Source organism: Aphidius gifuensis, linkage group LG3 (genome assembly GCF_014905175.1).
Source record: "Aphidius gifuensis isolate YNYX2018 linkage group LG3, ASM1490517v1, whole genome shotgun sequence".
Classification (NCBI taxonomy): Eukaryota; Metazoa; Arthropoda; class Insecta; order Hymenoptera; family Braconidae; genus Aphidius; species Aphidius gifuensis.
The window spans coordinates 27249829-27267513 of record NC_057790.1 but is presented as its reverse complement, the minus strand read 5'-3'; the positions used below and the strand labels follow the sequence as shown (position 1 = coordinate 27267513).

The 17685-nt window shown below is 24.8% G+C and overlaps 4 protein-coding genes across 5 annotated transcripts; 2 read left to right on the top strand and 2 right to left on the bottom strand.

The window, feature by feature from the left end:
• The first annotated feature begins 428 nt into the window (after positions 1-428).
• LOC122853444 (myb-like protein X) lies at positions 429-3267 on the top strand. The gene is made up of 5 exons (XM_044153925.1): positions 429-1066; positions 1512-1824; positions 1913-2199; positions 2267-2570; positions 2659-3267. Exons 1-5 carry the CDS (start codon positions 875-877, stop codon positions 2718-2720), a joined length of 1158 nt encoding a protein of 385 aa, XP_044009860.1. The 5' UTR covers positions 429-874; the 3' UTR covers positions 2721-3267.
• A 1705-nt stretch (positions 3268-4972) lies between these two features.
• LOC122851137 lies at positions 4973-5995 on the bottom strand (the record flags this gene model as incomplete). Its single annotated transcript, XM_044150187.1, has 3 exons — positions 5787-5995; positions 5502-5723; positions 4973-5431 (listed from the first exon to the last, which is right to left on the bottom strand). Coding segments are annotated over exons 1-3 (828 nt in total), but the record flags the coding sequence as incomplete, so codon positions are not given.
• Positions 5996-6059: 64 nt separating this feature from the next.
• On the bottom strand, positions 6060-11881 carry LOC122853442 (histone-lysine N-methyltransferase, H3 lysine-79 specific). The gene is made up of 10 exons (XM_044153923.1): positions 11824-11881; positions 11683-11752; positions 8996-9254; positions 8066-8497; positions 7700-7986; positions 6903-7625; positions 6734-6823; positions 6577-6678; positions 6247-6508; positions 6060-6171 (listed from the first exon to the last, which is right to left on the bottom strand). Exons 1-10 carry the CDS (start codon positions 11879-11881, stop codon positions 6100-6102), a joined length of 2355 nt encoding a protein of 784 aa, XP_044009858.1. The 3' UTR covers positions 6060-6099.
• Positions 11882-13507: 1626 nt separating this feature from the next.
• On the top strand, positions 13508-17560 carry LOC122853441. 2 transcript variants are annotated; one of them, XM_044153921.1, is made up of 6 exons: positions 13508-13680; positions 15738-16186; positions 16363-16618; positions 16697-16774; positions 16851-16988; positions 17065-17560. In XM_044153921.1, exons 2-6 carry the CDS (start codon positions 16154-16156, stop codon positions 17313-17315), a joined length of 756 nt encoding a protein of 251 aa, XP_044009856.1. In that variant the 5' UTR covers positions 13508-13680; positions 15738-16153; the 3' UTR covers positions 17316-17560. The 2 variants fall into 2 exon arrangements, with proteins under 2 accessions (XP_044009856.1, XP_044009857.1); XM_044153922.1 differs by having other exon boundaries at positions 13517-13588; positions 17065-17459.
• Positions 17561-17685: the final 125 nt, after the last annotated feature.

Below are 17685 nucleotides of genomic sequence, written 5' to 3'. Positions count from 1 at the left end.
ATTATTTGTACATGGCTTTTTTTTTTTAATTATTTCATAAAAATCACAAATCAAATCGAAATAAAAATATTTAAATCGAAATATTTTTAGTTGTTTTTTAAAAATATTTTAAATAATTTCGCGAAATATTTGTTTAAATACATTGTTCATTTTATCAATGACAACTTTTTGCAAAATATCAAAGTGAAATTAAATTATCTAATTAACAAAAAAAAAAATAAAAAAATAAATTTATAAATCGACAAACATGATTGCATGACTACGTAAACGAACAATATGAATTATTGTGAATTATGATTTAATTTTTTTAATGGAAATTCAATTGACTTTTGTGGTGGCAAGTCACAGCCGCGTCAGCAGCGGGGGTGTCAGCTATTGGCTTGATAAATCCACCAGAGGGACAATAATTGATAATCATTGTTATTATGTTTATATGTGGTTGTGTGTGTGAATGTTGATGTGTGCCAACTTGCCAAGCCGTCGTGTCATCATCATCATCATCACTGTACAAATATAGTATATATATATATGACAATATAATATTGTTGTGCTAGTGTCATTATTGTATTTTTTGCATGCACACACAATCAAAAATAAAGGAAGAAAAAAAAAAACTTGTCTTCCGTCAGACACTCGTGTCACTTGTGTTTTACAATACGCCGCGTGTTAAATTTTACTCAATTTTACTTGTAGACACTTGAGATTTTTAATAAAAAAAAAAAAAGAATATTTATTCTCCAAAGTAAAAAAACAAAAGTGTGTTTAAGAGTTTGTGACAGGTAGATTTAAAAAAAAAAAAACATATATTCAATAAAAACTATTTACAGTTAAAAGTAAATTTTTCATAAAATAAAAAAAATATATAAAGTCAAGCATGGATTTGAGTTTGCTTCTCCAACAATTCCAGTACGTAATTCCAGTTTGTGTTGTACTGATTGGAGCTATTTTAGTATTTTTATTTGGCTTTAAAAATGCTGAACAACCACCATTTGCTCAACTCTCAGCTGCCCCAGACGTGGACCGGAAACAAGCCAACAAAAAACGGAGCAAAACCAAGGATAATAAAGTAAATATATTATATTTCAATTATTTTTATATGCCATCAATACAAATTTAAATTATCAATAACAATAATATCGCCATGTTTGATTTTATGCAATTTATTCAATACAAAATACTGTGCCATATGGTGGTACAATTTTTTTTTTTTTTTCTTATTTATTCCCATCGTTTTAATGTGCATATAAAACACACACACACATACATCCACCTACTTGTACTTGTATACACACACATATGATAATATATAATAATCAGCTGGAAAGCATTCATTAGTGCATTAGGCTTCAAAATGCAATACAATATTTAATTTAATTAATTTTGTTTAATCTAAATTAAATTTTCTTGATATAATATTTTAATTTATTATCATTTATGTTCATTGAATTTAATTAATTGATTAATTGAAAAAATTTTTATTTATTTTTATGTATTTAATTTTACATTGTTAGAAATCATCATCATCATCATCATCAACAACAACGACAACAGCAGTAGCAACAAATTCTTCAGTAACTGCAAATGAAAAGAGTGCTAAAAAATCATCACCAGCTAAAAAATCATCAACAAAGAATGATGACGTTGAGGATAAATTGAAAGAACGAAAAGATGAAAACAGACAAGTTATTGCTGCTAACGTTGCCAAGAAAGACAAGACTCAAATAATTAATGCTAAATCTGGAAAAGAGAACAAGGCTGAGCAAACCAAAAATAAAAAGAATCTCAAAAATCAAGTTTTGGAAAAGCCACTTGACTTTGACGAAGGTATTTTTCTCTTTGTTTGTTTATTTATTTTATATTAAAATTTGCAAAATAATAATCATAATAATTGTTATTTTATTTTATTTTCAAGGTGATTGGGAACAGGCATTTTCAAAGAAAAATAAAAGATCCAAAAAAGAAGAAGAAACACCAAAAAAAAATAAAAAAAATAATAAAAAAATTGAGCAAATAAATGATGCCAAAGATGTCAAGGAACAAGAAAAATCTGAAATCAAGGATAAAATTGCTAAAGAAAGTGAAAATAAAGAACTCAAAGAAAAAAATAATAAAAAAGATATAATTGTTGATGGCAAAGTTGAAGATAAAGTTGATGAAATTATTCAACAAGTTCAACAAGTCAAAGAACAAGTTAAAGAGGTAAAAAAACATTTAATCATCAATTTAAATAAAAAAATTATAAAATATTTATTTATTTTTTTCTTAGGAAATAATAATGGCACCAGAAAAAGAAGAAAAAAAAAGTGTTAAATCATCAAAGAAAGCTAAAAAATCAAGTAACAAAGATGTGAACAAAGATGAAAATATTCCAGCTGCTGTTATTATTGCTGATGTACCAGTTGAAACTAAAAAATCACCAGCAAAAGTAGCTGAAAAAAAAAATGAAAAAAAAACTGAAAAAAAAGTTGATAAAAAAGTCGAACAAGTCAAGACTGAAATTGTTATTGTTGAAGCACCAAAAGCTCCAGCAATTGTTGAAAAAACTGGTGCAGTCTTTGATGAATTGGAAGGTATTTAAAATTATTATCTATATTATTATTTAAATTACTACTACTTATTGATTATTTAAACATATAATTATTTGATTATTTATTGCAGATGTTTGGACAGAAGCCAAGCCTCAAAAAAAAAGTAAAAAGAAGGCTCGCAAAGATAATTGAAATATTTAATTAAAATGAATAATTAATTTCAATTAAATTTAAAAGCATCAATGATTGTTGTTGCTAGAAGCAGATAATGATGATGATGATGATGATGAAAGAGAAAAAAAAAATAGAAACAAAAAAAAATTAAATAAAAATTGAAAAAATGAAAAAAAAAAGGGAAAAAATAAATAGATAAATAAATAAATAAGAAATTAAATGATTTCTGATTAATTATTAGTGCATGATCAGTGCACTTGTTAAACAAGGCTTGATAAAACAAATAATAATAGTAATAATGAAAAGTTGATAATTCTTCTTTTTTTATTCGTGTACATAATTTATATCTGGATTGATGGAATAATCATCATTTCGCATATGAATACATATATATTATATAAATATTATAGAGGTATATATAAATTATATTTTTTAAAAAAATCACACACACACACAAACATACACACTCACCTTACAAAGAAACAATATCGTCAAAGTATTGCTCACAGTAAATTTAAAAAAAAAAAAACGAAATAAAACGAAACGAAATTATAAAATATTTCATGTGCCACTTCAGTACCTTCTGAACATATTTTTCATTTATTTTTTTCCGAATTTTAAATAACAGTTGAACAAACAAATAACAAATCAAAACATTTTTTCTAAATTAATTTATTATTGTAATACATTATTGGTGATTGTTGCCAATATATTGACGAGATAAATTTTCAAGCTGTGCCAATTAGTAAAAAAAAAAAAAAAGGTGCAATGAAAGAAATTGAATTTTAAAATAATTGTTTTAACGATATTAGTATATATTTATTTTTTTTTTATACATATTTTTGATGATAAAGAAAAGTAACCCAGTGGCTTTTTGTTATGAATAAATTTAAAAATTACACAAAAGCATTTAATGAAAATATCTCGAGATAAAATATTTTATTTCAAAGACTTTTTCCTCGTGATGGTGATGGTTTAATATAATATAATAATAATAATAATCATGTCATTAATAATTAATTAATTGAATAAAATAACAAGTGTTGTAAAGGCTGAGAAAGAATCATATTTTTATTTAAACAAAAAATGATTTTTTGATAAATAAAATAAATCACATCTATTAAAAACAAAAAAATTAAGACAATTTGTAATGCTAGAATTAAAATGTGATAAGTGTACTCGATACCTGACACACACTTTGGTTGAATGGCATCTAATTAAATATTTTTTAAAAATAAATAAATTTTGTTATTCTCTTTGCTTAATATCACCGACAATTAAACAAAAAAAAAAAATACTTTTTTCTCTTCTTTTTAATAGTATATAATATTTACATAATTAAACTCATTTTGAATATTGTGATGATAAACATCAAAAATTGGGTTGGGTACTTAAAAATAAATTACCAATCGAAATGAGTCGAGCCTAAATAATATTATCAAAATGGATTTTTTTGTTACAATTATTATTGACAATATTTTTGTAATGAAATCAAGAAAAATATGTAAAAAAAGCGAGAAAGAGAGAGAAAGAGAAAAATAAATAAAAGACATTTTAAATATAATATAATCCTCCAATCAACGATTTAAATCATGCAAAAAATTGTAAAACAACAAGTAAATGTGAAAATGTCATATTTTGAATAATAAAAATTAAGTAAATATTTGTAAATAATTAATCTTATAATCGGGAAATAACAAGTGCTGATAATAATTGCTATTTCTTTCTAGTAATATTATAATAATCATTATTTAAAGATAAATGTTTACTGGCTTTTTAGTTTGTTTTATTATTTTCGTTTTGTGAATTATTAGAAAAAATACATTGTTAAACAATTTGAATGTTAATAATAATAATAATAATATCAATATTATTATTTGCCAAAATGACAGAAAACAAATTTAAAAATAGCTATGTTTTGATAAGTTGAAATGAGTTTTTTTTTTTTTTTTGAATCTATTATCAAAAATATTGTTGTTGTAGTAACAAATTATATACTTTTAATTTTAATGATGATTTGTGCATGTAAAATTGAGCATTACTAGAAAATGAAAATATATATTAAAAAAAAATAAAGAATGAATTTTTCGAAAATGAACAAAATAATAAATTAAAATTGTATATTCCAATTACGTTGAAAAAGCACCTTAATATAATAAATAAAAACTCTTGAAAAATAAATTCACGTTAATTATTTATTTTTTTAATGACAATGATGAACTTTTACTTTTTTTATTTTTCGAGTAATTTGTACATTTTCTTTTAAATTTTTTAATTTCAATATCTTCATATTGATTTTGATCCTCATTGATAACAACTGTTTTTTTACTTTTATTACATTTTGATTTATGACTTTTTCCAAGTAATCCAACATTTTTTTTAGCTGATGAGCCAATAATTTTACATCTTGTAATTTTTTTATGATTTTTTCTTTTATTATTTTTATTTTTATTATTTTTATTATGAACATTATTGAGACCAGCAATTATTGTACTGGTATCATTTGATATTTTATTTTTTTTTTGTTGTTGATTAATAACAATACGTGTAAATGAATCATAAAGTATATCACCACATGATTCACCAAAACAATATTCTTCACCACATTCACCACATATTTTAACACTACTTTCAATTATTCCAGCACGATTTTTATTTCTTCTTATTGGACTTGTTATTACACGTCTTTCTTTGGCCAATGTTTTCATTTCTAATTTTCCCATTTCAACCTGTCAATATAAATGTTATTAATTAATTACTTGATTAATTAACAAATTCAATTAATAATAATTAACAAACCAGACGTGAAAACATTTCTTCATCAAGTCGTAATTTTGGTCTGAGTGGTGTCAACATTCGCCAATCAATAGCAACTTGTTGTAATTCTTGAAGATTCAATGTAATCATATCTGGTGGTACTGGATCACCATATCCCCAATCACGTTCAACTGATTTTAATTCTTTTTTTGTTGTTTTCCATGAAAAATCTTTATCTCTCACTTTGACATCATCACGTTTTACCTATTAAATAATTTGTCGATTTAATTTAACTTATTATATTACTTGGTGAAAGATTTTACCAACTTTTTCTGGTTTTATTTTATATTCTGGACAACGTTCTCGTAAACGACGAAATTCCTCTTGTGTATTGCAAGTGGCTTTACTCAAATCTGGTATTAAATTACCATCCCTTTTGTCATCCCTCAACAAGTCATCCAATTGAAATGCCATTGATAATCTTTATCAGGAATATTTTTTACATCAAAATTGAATATCAAAAAAAAAAAAAATACAGTAATGCAAATCATATATTATTATATTTTAACGAGCCTCTATTTATTGAAAAATTAAAAAATAATAAAAAGATTAATTTTTTATTTATTTATTTATTGGGTTTTTAATAAATATCAGCACTTGGAGAAATTAGACATCTTTCTGAATCCCACTCTTGTTGTTTTGCCAGTAGACCCTTGAATACATTATTTGAAACAAAAAAATATATATATTAATTTTAATATCCTTGAATTTTTTATAATCAACTTACATTTTTTAATGTTACCAATTGAGAAATAATATCATGTTCGTGCCACGAATCAACTTTGTCATTTATTTTATTTTTTTCAATAATTAATTCATTATTATGAACATTAATTCTTCCATTTTCATCAATTCTCAATGGAACAATTGAATTTAAACTGTCCATTGATAAATCAGCATCTGAATGATTATTTTTAATATTACGACGTGTTAAATTTCTTATTTTTAATTTAATATTATTTATTTTTCTTCGTTCTGATGATGGTGATCTATAATTACCAATTAAATATAAATTAATAAGCAAATAATTTGTATGATAATATGTTTAGAATATTACCTTGATCTATCATCACTTGATTCAATACGTCGTCTTCGCATTCGTAAACGTCTTTGATAATGTGGATCTTTTTCACTCTGTGTTCTGTATCTCGTACCAGGCCTAGACAAAACTTTAATCACTTAAATCGAACACAATTGTTATTATTATAAATTACCTATTGGCATTCCACCTGGGACGAGAATCAATACTTGCTCGTGGTTGTGATTTTGATCTTGCACATTTTTCCTCATTTGTACTTGTTGATCTAAATTTTTAATTTAAATTATTATTTTTATTATTATTACTATCATATTTTAAAAGAATAAAAAAAATAAAATATTAACTTTTCATTATTTTTTCTATTGTTATTATTTTTTTGTTGATTAAATGTCTCATTTTCTCCGTCAGTTTGAGTTGCACATTCTCTTGCGGTCATCAATGATCTGTATTTGCTTGGTGTTAATAATCTATATTCAATTGTTTTATCTTTTGGTGAACATGATGAATCCGTCAATGGATTTTTAATAAATTCATTAATTATTGAGTTTGAGTAATAATTATTTTTTGATAAATCAGATTTTGTATTAACAACGAGATTCAATAGATCCGAGTCATCAAGTCGACCAGTCAAAACAATTGCAACTTCATTATTAACAGGAAGTCGTAATAAATTTTTCATTTTTAAATTATCTAATATTTCAAAATTTAAATCTTTATTATTATTTATATTTTTTTCTTCATTATTAATATTGATATTAATATTTTCCTTGATTTTTTCATCATTTTTTTCTTGACTATTATTGTTGTTGTTATTATTGTTTGGTGTATAGTCAATAGTGGTGGATTGATTTTCTTGAACTTTGTGAACATCAATAGTAGTGGTGACTTTTGATGGTAAATGGTCGTTGACCTCTTTGATATGCTCAGTTGAATCATTAACTTGACGACGATGTCGTTTTTCTTCTTTTGCAAGTTTTTCAGCATTCTCAATAATTTTTCTCATTGCTTCTTCTTTTTTAATTTTTGCCTCTTCTTTTTCTTTCATTTTTTTTTCTTCTTGCTCTAGTCTGTAATTAATTTTTCATGATATAAATTATTATTATTTGTAATATATATGTATGTATGTATTGTAGACAAATACCTTTCCCTTTCTAAACATCTTTCTTTTTTAATTCTTTCTTCTTCCTCATATTCTTCTTGTTGTTTTTTAATTTTTTCTTCTTTACGTTTTTTATCATTTTCTTCAAGTTGTTGTTTTATTGCATTTTGTAGTTGTAATGCTTTTTGTCGACGCAATTCACGTTCTTCAAGTATGTGTATATCAACTGGTATATTATGACCACGTAAATAAGTTTTTGAATCACAATTTGATGAGCCAGTTGTTGAACTGTCTGGACTACTTGTATTTTCATGATTAATTACCAATATCTTGATGAATCCAACAGCAACAACAATTATTAATACATTATTATTAATGAAAAAAGATTAAAGAAAAAAATATATTTACCTGACTAGAATTATCAAGTCTTGATAATCCTCTTTCGAGCCAAGAATGCTGTGGTGGATCTTTTGATGATTCACCTTGCCAAACACTTCCCCATCTTTGTCTATTGATATCACCTAATCGTGTTATTGAACATCCTCTTGATGTTTCAGACACTGAACCAGCAGTTGTAGTTGTTGTAGTATTTGGCATTTCACAATATGGATTTTTCCAAGTTTTTTCTGATGACATGACATTATCATTATTAATCATTGCCGGATAAACTTGATGATGTTGATGACTGATATTATGACTGTTTACTGGTGCTTCAACAGAATCACTTGCATAACCAGAAGTCTCATCTTCTCTTTCTAATTCATATGGCATATTTTTTGATGAGCCATTTTTATATTTGGCATCTCGAGTAGTCTTATCTCCTTTTAATTGTAATATTTTCTGCATAAAAAATAGATGAATAAAGTTTATTGACTTGGCATTATTATGATGATTAAATTACAAATGTTATTGTATAATGTATATATGTATTTGGGTCAGAAACTCGGAAAATAAATTGTTATTTTAATATCGTGACGATGAACGAAATGGTACGACTAGGTCTTGTCAACGATCAAACTCAACTGCCAACTGCTGTTGCTGCTGTTGTTGTTGCTTTTTGTTATTTGTATATTAGGGTTAAAACGACAATATAACATGTAATCTATTTTATTTTCTTTTATTTTTTTTTTATATACCTATACCTATCCTGCAAGACAAGGTAAATTACTTTTCCAAGTTATTTCATATATATATATATATATGTATACAAAAGTTCGTTGAACCGAGTTACGGATTTAAACGCTAGAATCGATTTTTCTTTCAAGTTATATAAAATATGTTTTTCCATAGCTACACATATTTCGTATTATGATAATATATTTAAATGAGATAATTAACCTGACTATTGTTGGCATGTTGTTGTTGTTGTTGTTGTTGATGATGATGATGATGATTTTCTTTGGTATAAATTGGAGGTAAACTGGGACTTCTTGTTCTCATTGTTCCTGTAAATTCATTACGATCAAGAATATTGATCATACTACCACCAGCTGAAAATTCAAGACTCTGGAGACTCGTTGTGCTACCATACTGTCCACTGGCACGAACTATTTTTTGATTACAAGAAGAAGATTGTTCCCTTGACGATAATCTTGTTCTATATACATTTTTATTTTTTTATTTAATTTAATTTATAGGGGTGTGCGAATAGTCTTCGAATCGAATCGAATCGAATAGTACTATTCGACTGTAATTCGAATCGAATTATTCGACATTTCGAATAGTCGAATTATTCGAATTTTCGAATATTCGTGTAAAAACGAATAGTCGAATAGTAACGAATTATTCGACTATTCGAATTTTTCGAATATTCGTATAAAGACGAATAGTCGAATAGTAACGAATAATTCACTTATTCGACTATTCAACGGTATATTTTTAATTTTTCGAATTGAAATGATTTATTGCATTCAAAAATTGTTCCAAATAGAAGATAATTGTAAGAATATTGAACTCAAACATGAGATAATTTTTTATTTATATTATTTCAATGAATTTATTGAATACTTATTAATATAGAATACAAAGTATAGTATCAATCTTACACCCGGTTCCATTTATTAACAAATACAGCAATATTTTACATTTATTTATATTTATTGATTGCACTCTTTCATCACCTTATCAATCATGGAATAATTGAGAATTTCGTTTAATTTATTGAAAAGAAAAAAATAATTACAAAACAAAATCATTAATTTTTGGGTATAGAAAAGACTCGGTTTTCAGGTCTGTGAACTTGGCCCCTCAAGTTTGAATAAAAAATTTATAATTTTTTTTTTTGATTCTTTTATGATAGTAATTGATATAAGTGAATTATTTTTTGATAGTATAGTTCAACCATTAACTGATATTTTTTTTTTTTTTTAAATGCCATTCTCCCGATCAAAAATTTTTGAATTTTTATTTTTTTTTCTAGTTTAATATCGTTAGTAGTTGATAGTAATTAGTAGTTCAAAAATAAAAGTCTTATAATTTTTTCATTTTTTTATTTTTTTAGAATGTGTCGGAATTAATAACTTCTCTTTTAAAACTAGCTACTATTGGCTACAGTAATTTCTTTTTTAATAGTAGTTTCATAAACTCGTTTGAATATATAATCGAAAAAAAACTAAATTTTCAAAAAAATATATTCTCGTATTCCATGTCAGAATAACCTGTAGAAGGTTAGCACACCACAATGGACACAAACTAATATATAGTTAGAATGAAAAATTTTATGTTATATATTTTTCTATATTCTTATATATTTTTTTTTATGCAATGTTGTGCTAGCTTAATATTAAGTTAACACAACTTCTTTAATAATTATTTTATTCTAATAAACTCTCGATCAAAATTATGTGCTTTTTATGTGTTTTTATTCTACGTTTGAGTTAATTTTTTTTTTAAATTACTTTTTATTCAAATATTTTTTTTTTTTTTCCTAAAAATGTTGTGCTAAAAAAATTATTTCAATAAAAAGTAATTGAAATAAAAAATTTATTCAAACGTAGAATTAAAACACATAAAAAGCACATAGTTTTGATCGAGAGTTTATGAGAATAAAATAATTATTAAAGAAGTTTGTTAACTTAATATTAAGCTAGCACAACATTGCATAAAAAAAAATATATAAAAGCACAAAAATCGCGAGTTCCACACGAAAATAGCACAAAAAAAGCATAAAATTTTAATTCTAACTACATTGTGGTGTGCTAACTTTTTAGAGGTGTCGGAATAGTAGTTGAATAGTATTAATAGTCATTTTAATATATTTTTTATCAATGAATGATATATGTAAAGAAAGTGTAAAAAAAATAGAAAAAAATTAACTATGAAATATTTATTATTTTTGATTATTTTTTTAAACAAATTTATAAAACCACTATTGTAATAAATATAATGATTTTTGTTTTGTAATTATTTCTTTCTTTTTAATTAATTGAACGAAGTTCTTATTTATTCCATGATTGATAAGGTGATGAAAAAGTGTAATCAATAAATATTAATATAAATGTAAAATATGGCTGTATTTGTTAGTAAATGGAACCGAGTATAAGATTAATACTATATTCTGTATTCTATTAATAAGTATTCAATAAATTCATTAAAATAATATAAATAAAAAATTATCTCATGCTTGGGTTCAATCATTCTCACAATTATCTTCCATTTAGAACAATTGTTAAATGCATTAAATCATTTTAATTCGAAAAATTAAAAACATACAGTCGAATAGCCGAATTATTCGTTACCTTTCGACTCTTCGTCTTTATACAAATATTCGAATAACTCGAATAGTCGAATAATTCGTTACTATTCGACTATTCGTCTTTATACGAATATTCGAAAATTCGAATAATTCGAATAATGACGAATAGTCGAATTATTCGTAGATATTCGACTATTCGAAAATTCGAATAATTCGATTCGATTTTCGAATTGAATATTCGATTCGTATTCGATACGAATTATTCGAGTTTTCGAATATTCGCACACCCCTATTAATTTATTTTTCAACAAAATATATTTAATTTTTCTACCTGATTGTTGTGCGTACTGGATTATGATGTTTTATTAAATCCCAATGGTTATTAAGTCGTGCCATTTCCTCTTTTAAAAATAATTATAAAAAACAATTCAATTGTTTATTTCAATTAAAAAAAAGAAATATTTATAAATACCTTTTTCTTTGGCCCATTGAATTTTTTTTTGTTCCACCAATGTTAATCTTTTTGTCATTTTTATTTATTCTCAATCATCAATAATAATAATAATATAAAAAAAAATAATTTAAGCTTAGCAGTATATATTAAACAGAGGCTCGTTTAATATTATTTAAATAAATAAAAAAATTTTTTACATTACAAGCATTAAAAAAAGAAAAATTTAAAAATCAAAAAAATATATTTAAATACTACATTTTTCTAATTAAATCAAAAAAAATAATATAATACTAAAATTAATGAATGAATGGGGATGAACGAATGAATGAATATAATTTTTCTGAGATTTTATTAAATATATACCAGTGTTGATTTATGTATTTATATTTATTATTATTTATTATTATATACAACACATGTGAAAGTGGACAAGACTAAACAACAACTGATGTGAGGTATAGCATAAGCAAGCATAAGTTATGGCTTAAAAAAAATACCCTCGGGTTTAAGTCACCCCTCTCTTGGGACCAGTAAACTTAACTTCGATCGAACACACACCTTGTATATATGTAACCATAGAAACAATTGTCGAATCGACTTTACTTATATGTATACTATTGTCAAATTATTATGGCTGTATGTTTTTTTTTTTATTTCATTTTTATATACTTGTACGCATACAGCAAGATTTTTTAGTTTGATATCATATATATACTTATCGATCTCAAAATGTATCAGACCTTTCGGATGGATAATGACCTCCAGTGTGTGACAACTAGAGGTAATTGTCACGGTCACTATTTTATTATTATTATTCAGATAAGATTTAATCTTGTTGCAGCACATGCATTCTATGTGTATTGAGTTTACAACAGGTACATATATGAATAGGTAGACTGATGGATGCGTGGATAAATTAGTTTATATATCATTGATGCAATTGTTTGTTTTTTTATATCAATATGCATGCAAACAAATGGCGAGACAATAAATGACCTTTGCGAAGGACAATGCACTCATTAATATATTTAATTATGTTAAAGTAAATAAAGCTCTTAGTTTCATTTATCTTTTTTTTTTTTTTTTTAAATATATTTGTATATAAAAAAAATAGTGAGCAGTTCTTTTAATTAATTAATAAATTTTTTTTGTATATATAAATGATGCGTTTGTGGGGTAATATATAAACTTCAAGATAAAAGCTGTCGAGCGTTATAAATAAACAAAATAAATATAGATAAAATAGGGGACTATTTTTGATTAATGCACCCTCTTATATATTTTGTTGAATATCTTCAATATATTCAACTCAAATAAATAACAACAACAACAAAAACAATATAAATATAGGTCAATATGTCTTTGATGTGTCTGACTTGATACTGGTTCACATCACTTGCGGGAATAATTCTGTTTTATTTGATGCGTATATATGATTTTGTGTTTGAAAAATCCACTTGAAGTAGGGCTGTTTTATTATGGCTGAGTCATACAATAAAAAAATAAATAAAAAAAAAAATACAATACAAGAGAATAAAACTTTTATCGTCATGCAGACTTTTTCTTAATTTTCATCTAGTTGTACGTTGGGGCGTTTAAATATATATAGATATATCAACATCAACCCACCACCACCATCATCATCATCATCATCTTCGTTTTTTTTATATATTTTTTTTTTATCACGTGCGTGTACAGTAGTAAAAGCAGTGCGTCGTCGTCGTCGCAATAGTTGTTAGCATCTCCACTCAGTCGGTTCTACAATATACTCAGTCAGACACAAGTAAGAAAGTCCAACAAACCAACAACCATACAACCAAGGAACCGTACAACCATACAACCATAGAACGTTGACCCGACAAAGTCATAACTCTCGTGAGTCTCGTGTGTTTTTTATTTTACATTACCTAAATTAACTAATTTAATATATAAATATTTAAAAACGAAAAAAAAAAAATATATTTATTCTCATCATACGCGTAATACTTCGAAGCTTTTGTTTTATTCATTTACAATTATTTTCATTGTTTTTTTTAAATTAACAAAAAAAAAGTATAAAGTGGTTTTAAGGTTGATTCCCAGTCACATCACCGAACCAATATTTATGCCACGAAGGGCCCGTATATCAATAACGCTATTTTTTATTCCCGTGTCCTAAAATTTTTTGTGGCGCCACTGATGAAAAAAACAAATTCTTTAGTAGTATGTGTATCGTGGCTACACACTAGCGAGCAAAGATTACATCGTACACTGAAGCCATGCTTGTGTTCATGTCTGTGTGCTGCGCTTCTCGCGAAATTTTTGAATTTCAAAGTTATTTATTTTTTAAACTCAGAAGACAAAATACTAAAAATTTATATCAAAAAATTTGTCTTTTCTAGCACTACAAACTGATAGAAATTTAACGTTTTCTGTTGCGTTTTGAAAAAGTTATTAATAAAAATATGAGATACCGCCTATACCTTGCGTGTTAAAGTTGTCAACTTTGACAGTAAATATCTCAAAAAAACCGAACAAAAAAAAATTGAAAAAAATTGACAATGTAGATATTTATTTCATTTAAACATAAGATAAAAAAAAAAAAAATCTGTTGCGATTTCAGATTTCAAGAATCAACCTTAAATTTATTTTATTTTTACTTTACTTTAAGTGCCATTGTGTGCGATTTATTTTTGAAAATAAATAGTTAAAAATTTGTGTTATTGTGATACAATGTATTATTTAGAGAAAAAATAAATATATATAATTGATGATGATTGTAACGAGTCACTTGTAAATAAACTTGTTGATTGCTATTTTATTTGCCGGCGTAATTGAAATAAAATGAAAATATAAAAAAACCCATATACTAATTATAATAATCCATAGCTAAATAAAATATTAGTCTACATGATGATAATGATAATGATGATGGTGGTGGTGATGATGAAAATAAGCGTCTACAATAGTATATCTAAAACACATATATAAAATATAAATTATAGTGACATACACGAACAAGAAACTCCTACTCGGCCTCATCCTATTTTCGTATCGCTTTATTTCTCTTAATACATATTTCTTTTATTTATTTTTTTTATATTTTTAAGCTCGTATCGGTTTCTCGCTCATTTTCCACTTGATCAGACTTGTCTGAAGCTTCTCTCGCATATATATACATAAATCATTCATACTTTGAATGTTACACACTCGCTTCTGTCTCGTTTTTCGGTTAATTTTTTTTTTTTTTTTTTCTTTTTTGTCATGAAAATACGCATTAAATAAATAATACAACAAATATGTTATTATGCTGCACACATTTATATATATTTTTTAACGTTTACCCAAGTTTTATTTACATTTTTTATTGCACAATTTTATTATTAGTCATTACATGCGTATACCAGAGCAATCATTAAAACAATGGCATACTTGTAAACTATTTATTCTTCATTTAAATTATATTTATACTCAAGTTATTCTTGGCTTTTTATTATTGCTTTAATTTTATGTGTCGAACTAGTCTTGACATATTTTTTTATGTATTTCATTTGAAAAAAGAAAAAAAAAAAAAAAATTATTGATAGCTGTTAATTAAATTAACAGGGCAACTAATAAAATAAATAATATAATAATTAATTGCTTTTTTTTGTGGTGGTGCCATTGTGACATTATTATTGACATTAAGAAAATTTTCACAATGTTGGCACAATGACAAAATTTAAATGTCATTGCATACAAATAACAATGTGGTATTTTGGTCAATCATCAAGACAATCTTATTTGTATAAATATATATTTTTTCTTTTTTTCTTTTCATGTTTACAAGATAATTTAAACGAAAAAATATTAAACTGACTGTAACAAGATTTGCTTTATTAACATTGTTTTTCATTGTTTAATGTTTATATTTATAAATATATACATATATTATTTCTTTGATCTTGTTTCAGATAAATAGATAAATATTTTGACGAAAATGGCACATGTCATAATTTGTTGGGACATAAATTCAACATCAAAATGTCTCGAGTATGAAAATCATAAAAGTGCATAAGGATTATAATCTGGAGTAAAAAAAATAAAAATGTAATTTTGATATTTTAATTTAGTGATTGTGTTGATAATTGATACAAATGTCATTTTAAACAATAATTAAAGAATATGGATAATTAATTGAATGTGTGTTGGACCACTGCCAAGTATAATTATTCACCAACAAAATATATATATTATTATTATTATTATTATTTTGGCATCGCTGCATATGTTTTAAAACATTTTTTTTTTATTTCAAAAAGAAATTCAAAGTGGTGACAGTGATATTTTTTTGTATAAAATTAAATTAAATAAAATAATAACAATAATAATGGCGAGTCGAATGAAAGCTCTATACAGCCAGGTTCGTATATATACATACTTTTTTTTGAAAACAAATGTAAAATTATTCAACAGAATCTTTAAATGTTAAAATAAAAAAAAAAAAAAAAATGTAGATTTATTTTGACATTTAAAAATAATGTTGAGCGTGATGATAAATAAATAATGTGAATTTAAATTTTTTTTTTTTTTATGTAGATTGTATTTGAAAGGCGGGTGTTGTTTGGCTGTACAATATTAATTGGTTTATCAGTATTTGTCTGGGCAGTTGCAATATTTACTGATCATTGGTATGTCGTGGAAGCACAAGACAATCAAAGCCAAGGTTTGCCACTTGGTGATGCTGGAAAAGCTGGAAGAATGCTCATTTACAGAAATCAAGGTCTTTGGAAATCTTGCACCAGTGGATTAGTACCAAGTCATGAAAATTCAAATCAACAATTACTACCTTATCGTAATAATTATTATTAATAATGTATAATTATTATTTTATTTTTAAGTAACAAAAAAATTAATTTAATTTAATTTACAGATGAATGCAAATATCTGGAAATGTTTCCAACAGAAATAAATATCATTTCAGATCCAGGCTTTGATGAAACTGTTTTAAGTAAATATTATTATTTATTATTTATTGTTATTATTAATAAATGTTTTTAATTTTTTAAAATTATTTAATTTGTTAGCCTATGCTAGAACACAAGTGTCATTTGCTATTATCAGCATGATTGTTATGATTCAAGGACTTTTTTTTTCAATATATACATTTAGAAATCCACGTTATATGTTTAAACGTCTTGCTGGTGGTATTCATTTTATAACTGGTAAGTTTTAATGTGTGTAAATAAATAAATAAATTAAGTCATATAAATTGATGTTAAATTAATTGTTGTTTTTCAGCTGCTTGTGTGATGGTTGTCATTCAGGTAATCATATCATCAGTTGAATACGAGAGTAAAAATGTACAACAAACATTTCCCAAAGGTGCATCAATGTATTATGACTATTCAATAGTATTGGCATGGTTTGTTTGTCTATCAAATGCATTAGCTGGATGTTCATTTATGTTATTTTCAAAAAAACGTAAACGTGATAAAGCACCAAATGAAGAAATTGCTATGGCAGATGAACCAACAATAATTGGTCGATGATTAAATTTATTTTAAAGCGAGTGTGTTGCCAAATAATTATAATAATATACTATTTTAATTCAATTGTTTTTTTTTTTTCTATTGAAAATAAAAAAAAAAAAAAAAAGTACCTGTTGTACAATAAATTATATTGTAAATAATAAACATTATTATTGTGGTTTTTTTAGTTTTAATTTAATTGATTATTGTAAAATATTATATTTATTTTCAAAATACTGGTATAATAATAATAATTTAAGAAAAAAGATTTATTTTTTTAAATTAGTTTGCTTCGTTTATTATAGAGGTCATTTAGTTCATTTTATAAAAAAAAAGAGGGCCCTTTCAACTATCATAAAATTTATCAAATTTATCATCAGTATCATACGTA